This window comes from Panthera tigris, chromosome A1 (assembly GCF_018350195.1).
Source record: "Panthera tigris isolate Pti1 chromosome A1, P.tigris_Pti1_mat1.1, whole genome shotgun sequence".
Classification (NCBI taxonomy): Eukaryota; Metazoa; Chordata; class Mammalia; order Carnivora; family Felidae; genus Panthera; species Panthera tigris.
The window spans coordinates 198,895,227-198,909,546 of NC_056660.1; the positions used below are offsets into that span (position 1 = coordinate 198,895,227).

Below are 14,320 nucleotides of genomic sequence, written 5' to 3' on the forward strand. Positions count from 1 at the left end.
TTCTTTACTGAATTCTTGTCTTTATGTTTAAAAAATTTCCCCCCAAATTCTCAAAAGGAAAATATGTCATAGGTAGACTTAAATAGACGTGGCATCTGTCAAGGTTATGTAGATGAGAGGGAACGATGATTTTTCAGCCTTACATGGAAAAATGGGAAAACTGACTAGAATTTGAAACAGAATGTCTGGCTGTATATGCATGATTTATTCTCTTTACCGTCCAGAAGACCTCTGTGTACCCCCCTAAGAACAGTTTCTAAATTAGTATGTTCTGTTTTTGCATTTTAAAGAGCTCTGACATTTTTCCATTTGTTACTTAAGTTTTCCTTAAGTTACTTAAGTGTGGATGATCAATGTATTTATAAGCAGTTAGCTATACTCAGGGGGCTTCTGTTTTAGAAATAATTCTATCATGATTTCCACCCATAATACTTGCACAACATAACTGCATATTTATCAAAGTGGTTGCTAAGGGATACACTCAATGACTGGGTAGGATTTTTTCACAAAGTTTGCAAAGATGTTAATTTTGGTGTGTGTTTTTTTTTTTTTTTTTTTTTTTTTTTTTACGGCACTACTTGTGATGGTTAAACAAAATAAATATGCAAAACAACAAATAGCTCATTAATCTTGAGTTGGATACATAGATCATGATCCAGCCAGGAATAGAATAAGTTAGATCTGTAGGTCCATATATATAAACTTCTCTAAGATCATATAAGAAAAAGTGAGATTAGGAAGGATTTTATTATTCCATTTGGGTAAATATGTGTGCATCCGTGTTACATGAATATATCCTGGTAGATAAACAAACCTTGCATCTGGAAGGTATTCAGAAAATAGCTGAGTCATGTATGGGATGACCAGAGCCAGAGGAGGCTGGAGGCATGACTTCACTTTATGGTATATCTTTTTGTAATGTTTGGATTTTCTATCCATGTACATTTAATGTCTTTCTTTAAAAACAAATCCAGAGGAATGATCTGGGTGGTAGGATTAGGAGCCATTTTAGTTTTTACACACCATAATTCCCCATATTAATTTTTTTCACCTCTCAGGTATATTTTAAAAGACATCAGACGGTCCAATTTAAAATCCAATTTACCATCACAGAAATACAGAGCTAAGATATTACTGAAAGTGAAGTCCCACTTTCGTCTTGTATTTATTTCATGTTGGGAAAATTGTCTGGAAAAATTGGCCATGGTGTGAGAGTGGAATCATGTAAAGGTTGTATTGAGCTAAAACATATAGGATAAGAATCAATGTAGGTAGGAAGAGAAGAAATCAGGTAACGTGGTAATCTCAATCTCTTTGGATGCATTGGTCTTCCATCCTTTTATCAACAGTGCAGGTGCTTTTGGAATCTGCAGTTACAGATTAATTTTTCAGGGATGGATGACTGGGCTGGATCTGTTTTTGCTTTTGCTGTTTGCAGTTCACTTGATATAGGAACATTCTTTCATCTTTGCTCATGTGTCTCTCACTCTAGACATAATGACACATTTTCCTTTTTGTTTCTGCTCGGTGATCTAGTGCATGATCTACGTGTTCCATGCTTCTGGGGGTTGGGGCGATGTGGCGAACTGGACAAGTCCGTCACTGAACACTGTTCACACCCTGGCTTCTTGGAAATACAGTGCAGTGCATTTTCCAGGCACCACTGAGCTGTGATAGGAAACTGCCTTCATGCCTCCCTAGGTAAAGAACTCTGGTTTCCAGCCTCGAAGGTGGGCATCACCTGCAGGTTGGGTACCTGCATGGCTCTGCTCTAGTGTGTCTGTGCCCGTGAACCTGCTTCACTTCTTGGTGGGGGTTAAGGTGATGCATCACCCTATTAGTATCTTTGGTATCCCACGTTTTAGCCACTTCTCAAGACACCTGTTGCCCTGAACAACTCATGATAGCTAGTACCAACTGGTATCATTTTGCCCCTGCTCCCAGGTACACTTGCTCTGGCCAGGCAAGATAAGGGAATAAAGCATTTCTTCATAGATGACCTCATTGGAAAATGCCTCGTTTCCTCTTGGTGGGAAGAAACCCATTATGTTAAGTCAGGAGTTTTCCACCCAGAAGCTAATTTTCTATGATTCAATTTAATGTTTATGGTGGACCTACTATGTGCAGATCATTGTGCTTGGAGTTCTGGTGTTTAGGGGTGGGGATACTGCTTGAGAGCTCATGTGGATAGTAGGAAGAGGCATGGAGAAGAAAGTGGTGCCACCTCCTAAGGGTCCGGAGAGTTCTGCTTTGACCCTTTGGCAAGGTTGGGCCCTCATCTGAAGGGCTGCAGAGGAAGTACCCTGCGGCCTGTGGCAGAAAGTTTGCTCCTCTGTCTTTCTGGCATTGCTCTCGGTCAATAAACCGAAATAGCCGTGTAAGGTTTTCCTAAGGACTGACTTGTCCCTAAACTTCCTCTGTCCTACTTGACGAGGGAGAAACCTTTAATTCAAATTTTCCAGTTAAGAATAAACGTAGAGAGTCATGAGCTAGATGTGTTCCACACCGAGTGATATCAGTGGCCACAGGCTACTCACGGTTTCACCCACCTCGTTATGTGAATTTCGGCGTCATACAGCAGAGGGATTTTGAAATTGACCAAATTATCTGCCTTGTTTTCTTCAGAGCTTTCGCTATTGGAACGAACATTAGGAAATTACTTAAAGAGAACTATTATTGAAGCCATCTATCATCAATTCAAGACTTCATTAGGTTTTACCTTAAGGCTTGGAAACTGACAGATGCCTGATTCTGAAGGTTTTGAAGATTGAAGTCAAAGTTAATCATGAAAGTCACCTATAACCAAAATTAAAACTCATTAATCTATGGTGGTTTGTACTCAGGGACCAATTAAAAAAATGGTTCCCAGAAAAGCAAACTCACTCCAATTTGATCTGGATTTTATATACCTTAAGCTTTCATCTTTGTAGAATATCTATTTGTCCACCTTGCTTCATTTAGCATGCCTCCCCTTTAGAATCAGAGGGCTTACCTTTCAAGTGACATGTATAACAGATCATCACATCACAGGCATATCTCCTTCACTGAATTTGACAGCTCTGTGCTGATGTGAAACTTGCTTAGCAGGGGTAACAAATGATATCTGTGACTCTGTACATCACTCTGACCAGTGTTGGTCAATAAATTAAAGAAAGAGAGAAAGAGAGGGAGAGAAAGGGAGAAACGGAGCGAGGGTGGGAGGGAGGGAGAGAAAGGGGTGGGGAGGGAAAGGGAGAAAGAAAGGACTCTCCATATTGTATGTGCTTTTGAAACGAATTGCATGGGAGAAAATCCCACTTTTATTAATAATTTACAACATTCATATATTTTAAAAGCTTCCTCTAAATACTCAGCTAGTTCTTTTGTAAGGCCTGTCAAATAACGGTACCTAACAAAGAAGGTGGAATGGTGGGGTGAATTAACACTAGTGCTGAGGAGGGACCAGTGTGGATTTGAGGATGAAATGCAAGTTGTACCTGTTGCTCTGTCTTTAAAGCTGGGTAGCCTACATCACAGGTAACAGACTTCTGAGATGAAGCAATCTGGCATACGACTTCTGTCCCATCAACCTGAGAGACACCAAGGAAACAATGACCAATCAGTTATTTTGCATGTGTGTGTGCGCACGTGCTTGCATACATGCTGAAAGATGTATAAACCACATGGACATCTTAGCAGTAGAACTGGTTCACACTGAACTAACCTATTGTCCCCCAAGACTTGAAAATCTTATACTGTCCACATAGCTAATATACTATTTTTATTGCTAACAGGACACCCAATAAGCCAAAAGTGAGGTCAAATACTGGAATTTTCCCCCAGAAGTAAATCCTAGTTCTTCTATTTCCAAAGCACAGAATAAATTTAATATTTAGAAATGCTATCTTTATTACATACCTTTCTCTCAATATATTTGAAATTAGTAGTTTCAAGAAAAGAGAACAAAATCATGTGTTGTGTTTGTATTTTAAATAACTTAAAGAATCTTTTTTAGTTTTCCTTGTGTTTTTTTTTTTTTTTTTCCTCTTTGAAATAAGAAGTTCTTATTTGGCACAGGAAATTGAAGCATTGAAGTCAGAATAGATTTAGAATGTTAAATCTGTTAAGTTTGTGTTGATTTTAACTTGGATGAAACCATTTTTAATCCTTTTGTCAAGTAGGGAATTTGGGAAATCTCAGCTTTTCCCTCCTCTCCCGTTCATTGCTTGGTGGCAGAGGAGGGGCCAGAGGGGCGTGCATGGCCAAGTGTGTTCCTGGTATAGTGATCAAGTCAACATGATTAACTGGCCTCGCTGGAATGCATCCTCTTGGCAGTAGCATGGCCTGTGGTTACAAAGCCTGGACTCGGCTGTGGGACTCTCATCTCTCGGAGCAAGTGCAGCTCGAAGGATCTGTGCGGCACCACAGCGGCCTCCTCACACAGATGGCTTGAGAAGAGTTATGGTAGGTGTCTGGCCAAGTCTCAGGGCAAAGGAAAAACTGACCAAGCTGTGAAGCAGGACTGGTCTAGATACAGGGCCAGGCTATGTTCTCATGTGGTTTAACTAGTTGGGAGCCCCAAAGTTGGGACTGAGCACACTGAGGGGTAAGGTGCTTCTTCAGACAGCCACACGGCCCACCGGGATCGGAGTGTGAAGAAGAGGGCCAATTAACAACAAGCAGGAGACACAAGAGGAGTGAGCACAGGGTGTCATCACATACCGGCATGGTCCAGGAAGCGAAAAACAAGTTTTCTGAAAAATCAACAACAATTCCAGTGTTGTAGGCACTTTCCCTTTTGTTTTTCAGCGTTACTAAAAATGTTAACCTTTTGTTTTGGTTGCTGACAATAAAGGGTTGATCTCTGTTACAAGTGAAAAGGAAAGGAAGAAAATTATTAAGGTTAATAGGGCCAGTGTTCAAATTCTTCACTCATTTAAAAATTTTTTTTTTTTTTAACATTTATTTATTTTTGAGACAGAGAGAGACAGAGCATGAACGGGGGAGGGTCAGAGAGAGAGGGAGACACAGAATCTGAAACGGGCTCCAGGCTCTGAGCAGTCAGCACAGAGCCCGATGCGGGGCTCGAACTCACATACCGCGAGATCGTGACCTGAGCCGAAGTTGGACGCTTAACCAACTGAGCCACCCAGGCGCCCCTCTTCACTCATTTTAAAAATAAGAAGATAAAACTCTTTAGATTTGGAAGACTGAGAAAGGTGTTTAATAAACTATCTTCATAGTAAAATGATACAGACAACAAAGAAGTCAATGCTATTGGATTTTCTTCTTCATTGACTTTCATCACATTGTAGGGAAAGGAGCCATCCAAATACAAATGTTTTTTTATTTCTTGTTGTTTTACTCCTATAAGGATGGTAAAAACTGAAGTTCAGATTTTAAAGATCTTTATTAGTTATGGATGTTTCTTTTGCAGGAAAAAAATCTCCATAAACACTCATTTGAATCAAGAGACCTATTGTGTCTTATTTCTACGTTTTACGCTGAGCTCTGAAGCAGACTTACTGAGCAGCTGACAGCTGTTGGACATCTAGAACTAGATCAGAGATGCAAACTCCATCATCCCCACATTCCTTGTAGAAAGGGATCTACAAAAAAGGAAAAACAATCCTACACATTTGCTCTTGACTTAAAAACCAAATTGTGGAAGAATGTATGTAGTATTATTCCATTTATATAAAGTCCAAAACCATGCAAAAATAATATTTGGGGAATATAAACATGGTTAGCAACACCAGGAAGAAAAAGCATTGATAAATGCAAAATGCAAGGTGATGATTTGCCTCGGGTAGCAAGATGAATGTGGATGTGATGGGGGTAGGGAGGGATACAGAGAACATAGGTATTGGTAACATTTTTTAAGTGGACGGTGAGCACAAGGTGTTTGGTTTTATTGAACACCTCTAGTGGGTCAGGCACTACTCAAGGGGCTGGGAATAGAGCAGGGAAGACAACAAAAACTTCTGTCTTCGTGGGACTTGCAGGCTGATGAATTTCACACAGAAGAGTGTTTCATTTAGAAGACTAACAATTGAAAAGTTCTGTCCTAGGTAGCTTTCAAACAGTACCGCAGGGACCGTGAAGCTTTCTTAGCCAGTCTGAATTCCAAGAAGGGCAAAACGCACTTACACTGAAGACCTTGGCCTTCTCAGAGTAGGCTTCGAGGGCAGGGCTGGTGCCAGGGTTTTCCAGACTGATGTTGACACACAGATCCAAAGAGCTGACAACATCAGAGGGCTTCTAAACACACAGAGATACAGTGAAGCGGTTTTTTAGGGCACGGCAGCTTCAAAACAAGAAAATGACAACAAATGTGTCCAAGATTAAGAACACAGTCTGCTCTCAATTATGTGGAGTTACCCTTGTTTTGAATTTTCAAGACTCTGGCTTCTTTACGGTCTTAATTCTGCTCTTAGCCTCTTCACTATTAAGAAATCTAGAGACTTGGGTTCAGTAAAAATCTGAAGCAGCATATCTTAGTTAAGCTTGTCAGTGATCTGGCTATTCATACACAAGTAGTTTATAAATATTTAGAGGATCTGCCCAATTTTAATGCTTAAAGCATCTGTTGGGGCACCTGGGTAGCTCAGTCGGTTAAGCATTCGATTTTGGCTCAGGTCATGATCTCACGGCTCTTGACTTCGGGCCCCGAGTCGGGTTCTGTGCTGACAGCCCAGAGCCTGAAGCCTGCTTCAGATCCTGTGTCTCCCTCTCTCTCTCTACCCCTCCCCCGCTCATGCTCTCTATCAGTACATGGTTCTTGGGTTGTTGGCTAGGTCTTTCCAGTTCCTACTGCCAAGATTTAAGATAGTCTTTAGATTTCCTGACCAAATCTTTGGGAGGGAATATTATGACCTAGATGGGAAGGTGCTCAGGGCCAGTGTCAGACAACGACAAGAGAACTCCCTTCCTTAGTCAGAACCTAACTTGCTCTGCAAAGCCAGATAAAGGGGATTCCCACATGGGAAACCAAGTCCCCCAAGTTTTGGCCCTCATGTACGTGAGAAGCGACACTGCCTCTTGCATGCATTAGATGAAGCGAGTATCACTTGGCAGTTATTAAAGCCGACTCTACCCAGCTACAAGTACAACTTCTCCACTCCGCCTTCACAGCAACTTCGCTCTGCCCTCAGTTCTTGTCAGGAAAGAACAGTATCTCTACAAATGGTAAACCCTAAAAATCCAGTTTGCCTTTTCCTGATTAGTGATATTTGTTATCACCTAGTCCATTCACAGGCAGGATTTACTCCTGCCGTGAGCCCTTTTGGCGGGCAAGACTAGCATGGCGTCCTGACTGTAAGGAGAGGTTTCCTTAGCTGGCTGCAGGGTTGGTGCACAGAGTGGGTGTGGTGTTGATATCCAATATAGTGTGTTAACTGAAACAAGATCTCTGCACTGACCCAAACCGCACACATCTTCTAAAAACTTCACAAGGACACATTTGTGTGAAGAGGATATATATATGAATGACAGCCTGGCTGATTTCATTCCCCCACAATGGGCTCCATGTTTTATTTGATCTACCACTTAGCACAAAAATAGAGAATGAGAGCCAGCTTTTATCCCTTTAAAGAATCTGTATAGTCAGCATCTTAACAAAAAAGGTCCAGACCTTCATAAATAAGACTTCTTTCATACGAACAAGAAATTAAAACAATCAATGGATTTTAATTCCTGTGTTAACTTTGTTTTTCCAAATCATACTTAACATTTTTTGAGATGGAATCTCTGTATCATCAATCTATATCAGAAATATCTGGGAGTACTCCTCAAATCTGCATATTCCTTGGACGTTCAAATCCAGATTACTGGTGGTGAGGACCCTGAATATGCATTTTATAAACTTTTTTTTTGGCAATTCTTATACATTTTAAATGCTGAGAACCATATTCTAGGAAAATTCTTAAGAAGTTCTTTTAAAACTGATTTCCTGAGGAAATCACACTTTCAAAGACCATTACATGGTTTCTAGGGGGAAATATTCATATAATTTATAAAATAAGTTTCCTGTGGAAAATTTTCCCGAGAATTTTTCCTACTTGTGAGATTTTCAAAATTCATGTGACCTGTAGTAACTGTGGCATAAGATTAGAATAATTTTTACCTCATAATCTACCATTCTTGTCCTATATTAATTTAAACCCAATAGTGGAAATCAAAATTGGCATTGTTCATTTCAGCAGCTTAAAATAAAATTTTTCCCTTATAGGAAAATGCTAAAATAAAATTTACTATCTACTAAAAGCTCTCCCTGGTAAACATTTAAGAAAGCACTGTCTTCGATTTAACAATCTTATTTTTTAGCCTTTTGGTTGTAATTCCAAATATTTCTATGCTATTAACATATTAATAGAATGTGACCATATATTAGCATAAAGATAATAGGATTTCCTGCTCATGAAATTAGACAAGAAAAGCATTAAGTAGAAGGGCAACCATTTTCTAACTTGTAAGCTTCATTTTTAGACTTGGACCATTCATTAGTCTCTAAGAGGAAAGGAGGTGACAGAGATGACGGAGACCTTACCTGTATGTGGATGATGTACTCAGAGCAACTCTGTGTTTGACTTACTATCATATTCTTCTGCAGGTATCTTTCATTATTTTCTTTAAATAACCCCCTGGAGGTTACTCTGGATGAATATAGGTCTGCGTCAATTGTGATGTTGTATATAATGGCTAGGATAAAAATCACAAAGAAATGTTAATACAAATAAACTTTTACAGAAAAACCATCCCTAATTGTATCTTACTAGGTGAAGTCAAGGACTTCAAGAAAATATAAAAACAGTCTTTACATTGATGGATTGTGAACTGCAGACATTTGTAATTCACACTCTGGTGTGACGTAGGTGACTGTGGATACAGAGAGAGTGATTCAAAGAAGCGTGGCTTGAAGCAGTGGGGAGAAAAGTAGACTTGCCCGAGGAAATCTACTGAATGAATTTGGTCAAATTACTCACTTCTCAAGCCTTGGTTTCATCACCCCTAACATGGTGATATGTCAAAGAAAGAAATAGCTACCGAGTACCTACAATTGAACACATTCTTGTATGTTATCTTATACAAGTTTTACTATAATCCCAGAAAGTGGATATTATCATCTCATTTTTCAGGTAATAAACACAGTAAAAGAGGTAAAATAAACGAGCTCTGTTCACAACAGCTAGGGCATGGTCAGAAATAAAACTGCAGTAATTAAAAAAAATTTTTAATGTTTTTATTTATTTTTGAGACACACACACACACACACACACACACACACACACACACACAGTGTGAGCAAGGGAGGGGCAGAGACAGAGAGGGAGACAGAGAATCTGAAGCAGGCTCAAGGTTGGGGTGCCTGGGTGGCTTAGTCGGTTGAGCGTCCAGCTTCAGCTCAGGTCATGATCTCACGGTTCATGGGTTTGAGTCCCGCGTTGGGCTCTGTGCTGACAGCTCAGAACCCAGAGCCTGCTTCAGATTCTGTGTCTCCCTTTCTCTCTGCCCCTCCCTTGCTCATGCTCTCTGTCTCTCAAAAATGAATAAACATTAAAAAATTTTTTAAAAAACGAAGCAGGCTCCGGGCTCTGAGCTGTCAGCACAGAGCCCACCACGGGACTCAAACTCACAAACTCTGAGATCATGACCTGAGCTGAAGTTGGACACTTAACCGACTGAGCCACGCAGGCACCCCAAACTGGGGTAATTTTTAAATCAGAATTCATTCTTTCAGTTTCCATGCAGTTGTGAAGATTAACTAATTTGAGCGTTAACTGAGATACTCTGAGGGAACACTCTCGATGCTTAGTTCAGGGAAGGCATACAACTCTGCAGGAATAAGTTTGGAATCCGACGGACTTGGTTTGAATTCTAATTCCACCATTTATGAGCTCTAGGACTTTAGGCAATTTGTGTAACCTCTTTGAAACTCCATTTCCTCATCTATAAAACAGAGATAATACTACTAACCCAGGGAAATGAAAATGAAAAAAAATGCAATAAAAACTGATGTCAGTTGCCAATACACAAAGTATCAGAGACTTCAACTAAAGCTATCCAAAATTGAGAAAGAAAACCTGATATTATTCAAAGCATCAGCTGCCTTATCTGGGCTTACTCTATCTTATGATTTTCAATATTTTAAAGATTGAATAGACTTCCCAAAAACATTAATTCCACAGGTTACATTTAAAATACCTATTAGAGATGTATAGTTTTTCTTGCTCCAAGAACTTAGTGAAATTCACAAAGATAGATAAAATAGAAGTGAATCAAATGAACTAAAACTAAGTGGTGAAAATAATACAAAGAAAAATAATGCCAGGGAGGGGAACATAGCTAGGACAAAGTTAGTATACATGATCATATGATTTCTTTTTTTTTTTTTTTTCAAGTAGTCTGGTAAAAAGGTATAGTCTGATGGGCATTAATTTTTTTTATGTTGTTAACTTTTAAAATGGAGTGAGCATCTGACACAGTAAATAACAAAGACCATATGCTTTACAGGTTTAGTTTTCAAAGTCGTGAAGATGGGATTCAGGTCTTACATACTCTTATTGCCAAGCAATTAAGTGACAAATGATCACAACTGGCTTGTCTGTGTGGATCTGAAGACATCAAGGAAAAGGTACCCAATGGGAAGAAAGAGCAAGTTGAAGGGAAGGACATTCTTGAAGTCTGCTTTCAAGTGTCTGGTAACAGACGAGTGAAGCCCCATCAAAAAGTGGAAGATATAGGAGGCAAATCCATGCTTTCAGGCCAGGAGAGCTAACCAGCCAGCTATTTCTGCCAACTAATATATTTCCCAAATTCATGTTTTAAGCAGACTAGCCACTTAATGTCCCCCTCCCCCCCACACAGTTTTTATTGAGATGTAAGGGAGATGTACTGAGTTTTAGTTGTAGAGTGCAGTTATTTTGTATATGTAACTATTGGCAAATGATTACAATAATGTTCATTAACAGATCATCCCCACACAGTGCCAATTCTGTGTGTGTGTGTGTGTGTGTGTCTGAGAGAGAGAGAGAGAGAGAGAGAGAGAGAGAGAGAGAGAGAGAGAGAGAGAAATGTTTAAATCTGCTCTCTTAGCAATCTTCAAATGTACAACACAGTACAGTATTGTTAGCTATAGTCACCATGCGGTACATTACATCTAGCCACTTAGCGTTTGTACCGGAATGGTTTTTGACTCAACTATCATGGCTACTCAAATGGACCTGCTCCAGGGCAGGTCTGTGAGATGTGCTACCCAACATTGGGTCAGCATTTGAGTACCTGAAAGGAAAAATGCCAGATAGATACAAAAAGTAGGAAACTATGGAAGACATGCCAGGATGGGAATCCAACTTCTGCTTTGTGTTTTTAACCTATGTATTTCTTGGTATGAATCATGACAAAGGCTGAAAATATTAGAGGCAGGTTAAGTTGGTTTCCTAACCACTTAATGAAACACTTGTAGGAACTGCAGGTGCCTGAAGTGTAGAGCCAGACTCTGAAGGAAGGAGGATTAGAACCCATGAAAAAGCAGCAAATGAAAGAAGGCAGTGTTTGATCGAGTGCTAAATCAATTGCTATGCTCTGTGGGTGCTGGAGCAGGAGAGATGAACGTGAGGGGCAGTGGTTAGAAAGGACTCGGCCAAGTTCTGGAAGAGGACTTGGCTGGTCCAAGAGAGAGATGACAGTTTGTCCAATTTTCCTCATTCTCGCCTTCTGACAGGTCACATATCAGAGTTTTATTCACTTCTCTGCATTAGAGCATTTAAAACACTGGGCACAAACTACATACTGGTTTATATCTTCTCTCTCATTATTTGACATATATTAATTTCTCAAGAATAGGAATATTTGGGGGGCGCCTGGGTGACTCAGTCGGTTGAGCGTCCGACTTCGGCTCAGGTCATGATCTCGCGGTCCGTGAGTTCGAGCCCCGCATCGGGCTCTGTGCTGACAGCTCAGAGCCTGGAGCCTGTTTCAGATTCTGTGTCTCCCTCTCTCTCTGCCCCTCCCCTGCTCATGCTCTGTCTCTCTCTGTCTCAAAACTAAATAAAACATTAAAAAAAAAATTAAAAAAAAAAAGAATAGGAATATTTGGTACCTGTACTGAACGCTTCGTATCTAGGCCATGTCACAGCTGACACACAGCATACTAATATGGGTGTATACCAGCATCATGTGTGTGTGCCCAAGGTTTGGGGTGAGGAACCAGTGGGTAAAAGAAACTTGAAGGATAGAGCTGAGCAAGCCTGGGACTAGATCATGGAGATAGTAACTTTCTGTGGCAGAATGTTATCTTCTCGAGACAGTGAAGGGAAGATCTAATCAAAACTTCCATGTTTAATTAACCATGCTCAGATACCTCAAAGGAGTGGCAACTGAAATGTCTGCAAGACCCTTATTTCTTTTGGCCTTAAATCCAAAGTATAGGTGACATTCGGGACTAAAACTCTACAAGCACACCTATCTCCACACAGATTATTTCAGGCCAACTCACCCACTTGACTGTTTTGCTTAGTAGGTCTAAACTTTGCACTGAAACAGAGTTTGAGTTTTATGTCAGCATTCTTGTTGAACAAAGTAATTTTTTCTGGCGTGAAGGAAGCATTCACAGATACATCAGCGATACTCTGTGACCTGAAAGACATAAACGGAAACAGATATTTTCCTGCCAAGTGCACACGTTATAACCTTTACCTAGAGGACCCAGGGCCAGCATTATCTAATCATTCTCTGCATGATCTAAGCACTTTAGTGGTATTTCATATTTGAAAGCCCTAAAATAGCATCTAGGGATAATGTCTTTTGTGTTTTGTGACCGTATTGCCAGCCCAATCCACATTTAGTATTTGTTTAATGCATGCATGAGTGCAGGACGTGAGTCTGCAACCTCTTTGCAAATAAATTTCCAAAGTCACGGTCCCTGTTGTGTTTTGCCAGCTGGAAGCAGTGATGTTTCCTCTTCCCACAAATGGAGGGGACAGAGCGGGTGGCAAGGTGGGGGTGGCAGGGCTGAGGAGGGTCTCCCTATCGCCTCCCTTAATAGTTGCCACCGATTCTTGGATGTGTGGCTTATGACCATGATGGTGGCAACTAGCGTGACACCAGAAAGTGGCGGAGGCATCTCTCGGGCAGGGTGCTACACATTTCTGACTCTGGCACAGCCCTTTAGATATCTGAAGGGGTTTGCCATACACATGGCCTCATTTGCTCCTGTAACAGTACTGTGAAATAGAACAAATATTGTCTCCCTTTTATTGGTGAAAAAGTCTGAAACAAAAGAGAAAACATTTGGTAACTTCTCACTTTACTAACAGTTAGCAAGTAAGAAATTAGAACCCATGGTCTCCTAGTTCCTCTGCCAGTAAAATTGTCAACTTCATCATAATGACTCTTTGTGTACACGCTCCAGTATTTACAAAGTAGCAAGCATAATGAGTAACTTCATTGTTTTGAAAAATACAAGAAGATGCAGAAAACATTTTTTTTTTTAAATTTCAGGAACCACCTGAAGGACTTGAGTCAATTCAAAAACTGTTTCATTAATCAGGTACCTATAAGGCCCCCTAGTAAGCAGTCATAAAACATCCAATGGCAAATCCAATGTGTCCTCAGACCTACAAGATCTAAAATGTCTGTGTGAATGTTTTCTGTAAGTCAATCTCTTTCTTTAAGTCAATCTTTTATCCCAGTGTAGATGGTGCCACTGATTTAAAAAACAAGGTTTACAAAATCATTTCAAATTATTCTCAGGAAGTTACCCAGAAAATCTAGTCTCAGCACCTTGTAAGAATGTGACCAGAGAGGCACCTGGGTGGCCCATTTAATTAAGCGTCTAACTCTTAGTTTTGGCTCAGGTCATAATCTGATCGTTTGTGGGTTTGAGCCCCATATCAGGTTCCACACTGATAGCATGGGGCCTGCTTGGGATTCATTCTCTCTCTCTCTCTCTTTCAAAATAAATAAACTTAAAACAAAGTATTTAAAAAATTAAAAAAAAAAAAAAAGAATGTGACCACAAAATGGCATGAACCTAGCTTGACTAATCATTTCAATAAATTGATCTGACTCCATGTATCTTGACTTTTTTGAAGAATCAAATCCACCTTCAAAGAAAAAACTTTGGTCCTCACTGACTACATTAAAAGGGAGTGTCAGGGTATCTGGCTGGCTCACTGGTGGAGTGTACAACTCTTCATCTCAGGGTTGTGGGTGCGAATCTCACTTTGGGTGTAGAGATTACTTAAACAATATAATCTTAAAAAAAAAAAAAAAAAAGGAGTGTCATAGGGTAGTAATAATCCAGGCTACCAAGGATGAAGCCCACCAAGATGGCTCTAGG

At 40.1% G+C, this 14,320-nt stretch overlaps 1 protein-coding gene across 1 annotated transcript in view; it reads right to left on the bottom strand.

Annotated features, from left to right (window-relative positions):
- The window catches only part of ITGA2 (integrin subunit alpha 2), a 109,015-nt gene that overhangs the window by 16,405 nt on the left and 78,290 nt on the right, over positions 1-14,320 (bottom strand). The window contains exons 16-23 of the mRNA XM_015535079.2: positions 12,476-12,615; positions 8,528-8,679; positions 6,130-6,240; positions 5,506-5,588; positions 4,702-4,843; positions 3,477-3,569; positions 2,720-2,796; positions 2,550-2,633 (exon numbers count right to left, since the gene is read on the bottom strand). Of these exons, the coding sequence (XP_015390565.1) occupies positions 2,550-2,633; positions 2,720-2,796; positions 3,477-3,569; positions 4,702-4,843; positions 5,506-5,588; positions 6,130-6,240; positions 8,528-8,679; positions 12,476-12,615 (882 nt within the window). The remainder of the gene's footprint in view (positions 1-2,549; positions 2,634-2,719; positions 2,797-3,476; positions 3,570-4,701; positions 4,844-5,505; positions 5,589-6,129; positions 6,241-8,527; positions 8,680-12,475; positions 12,616-14,320) is intronic.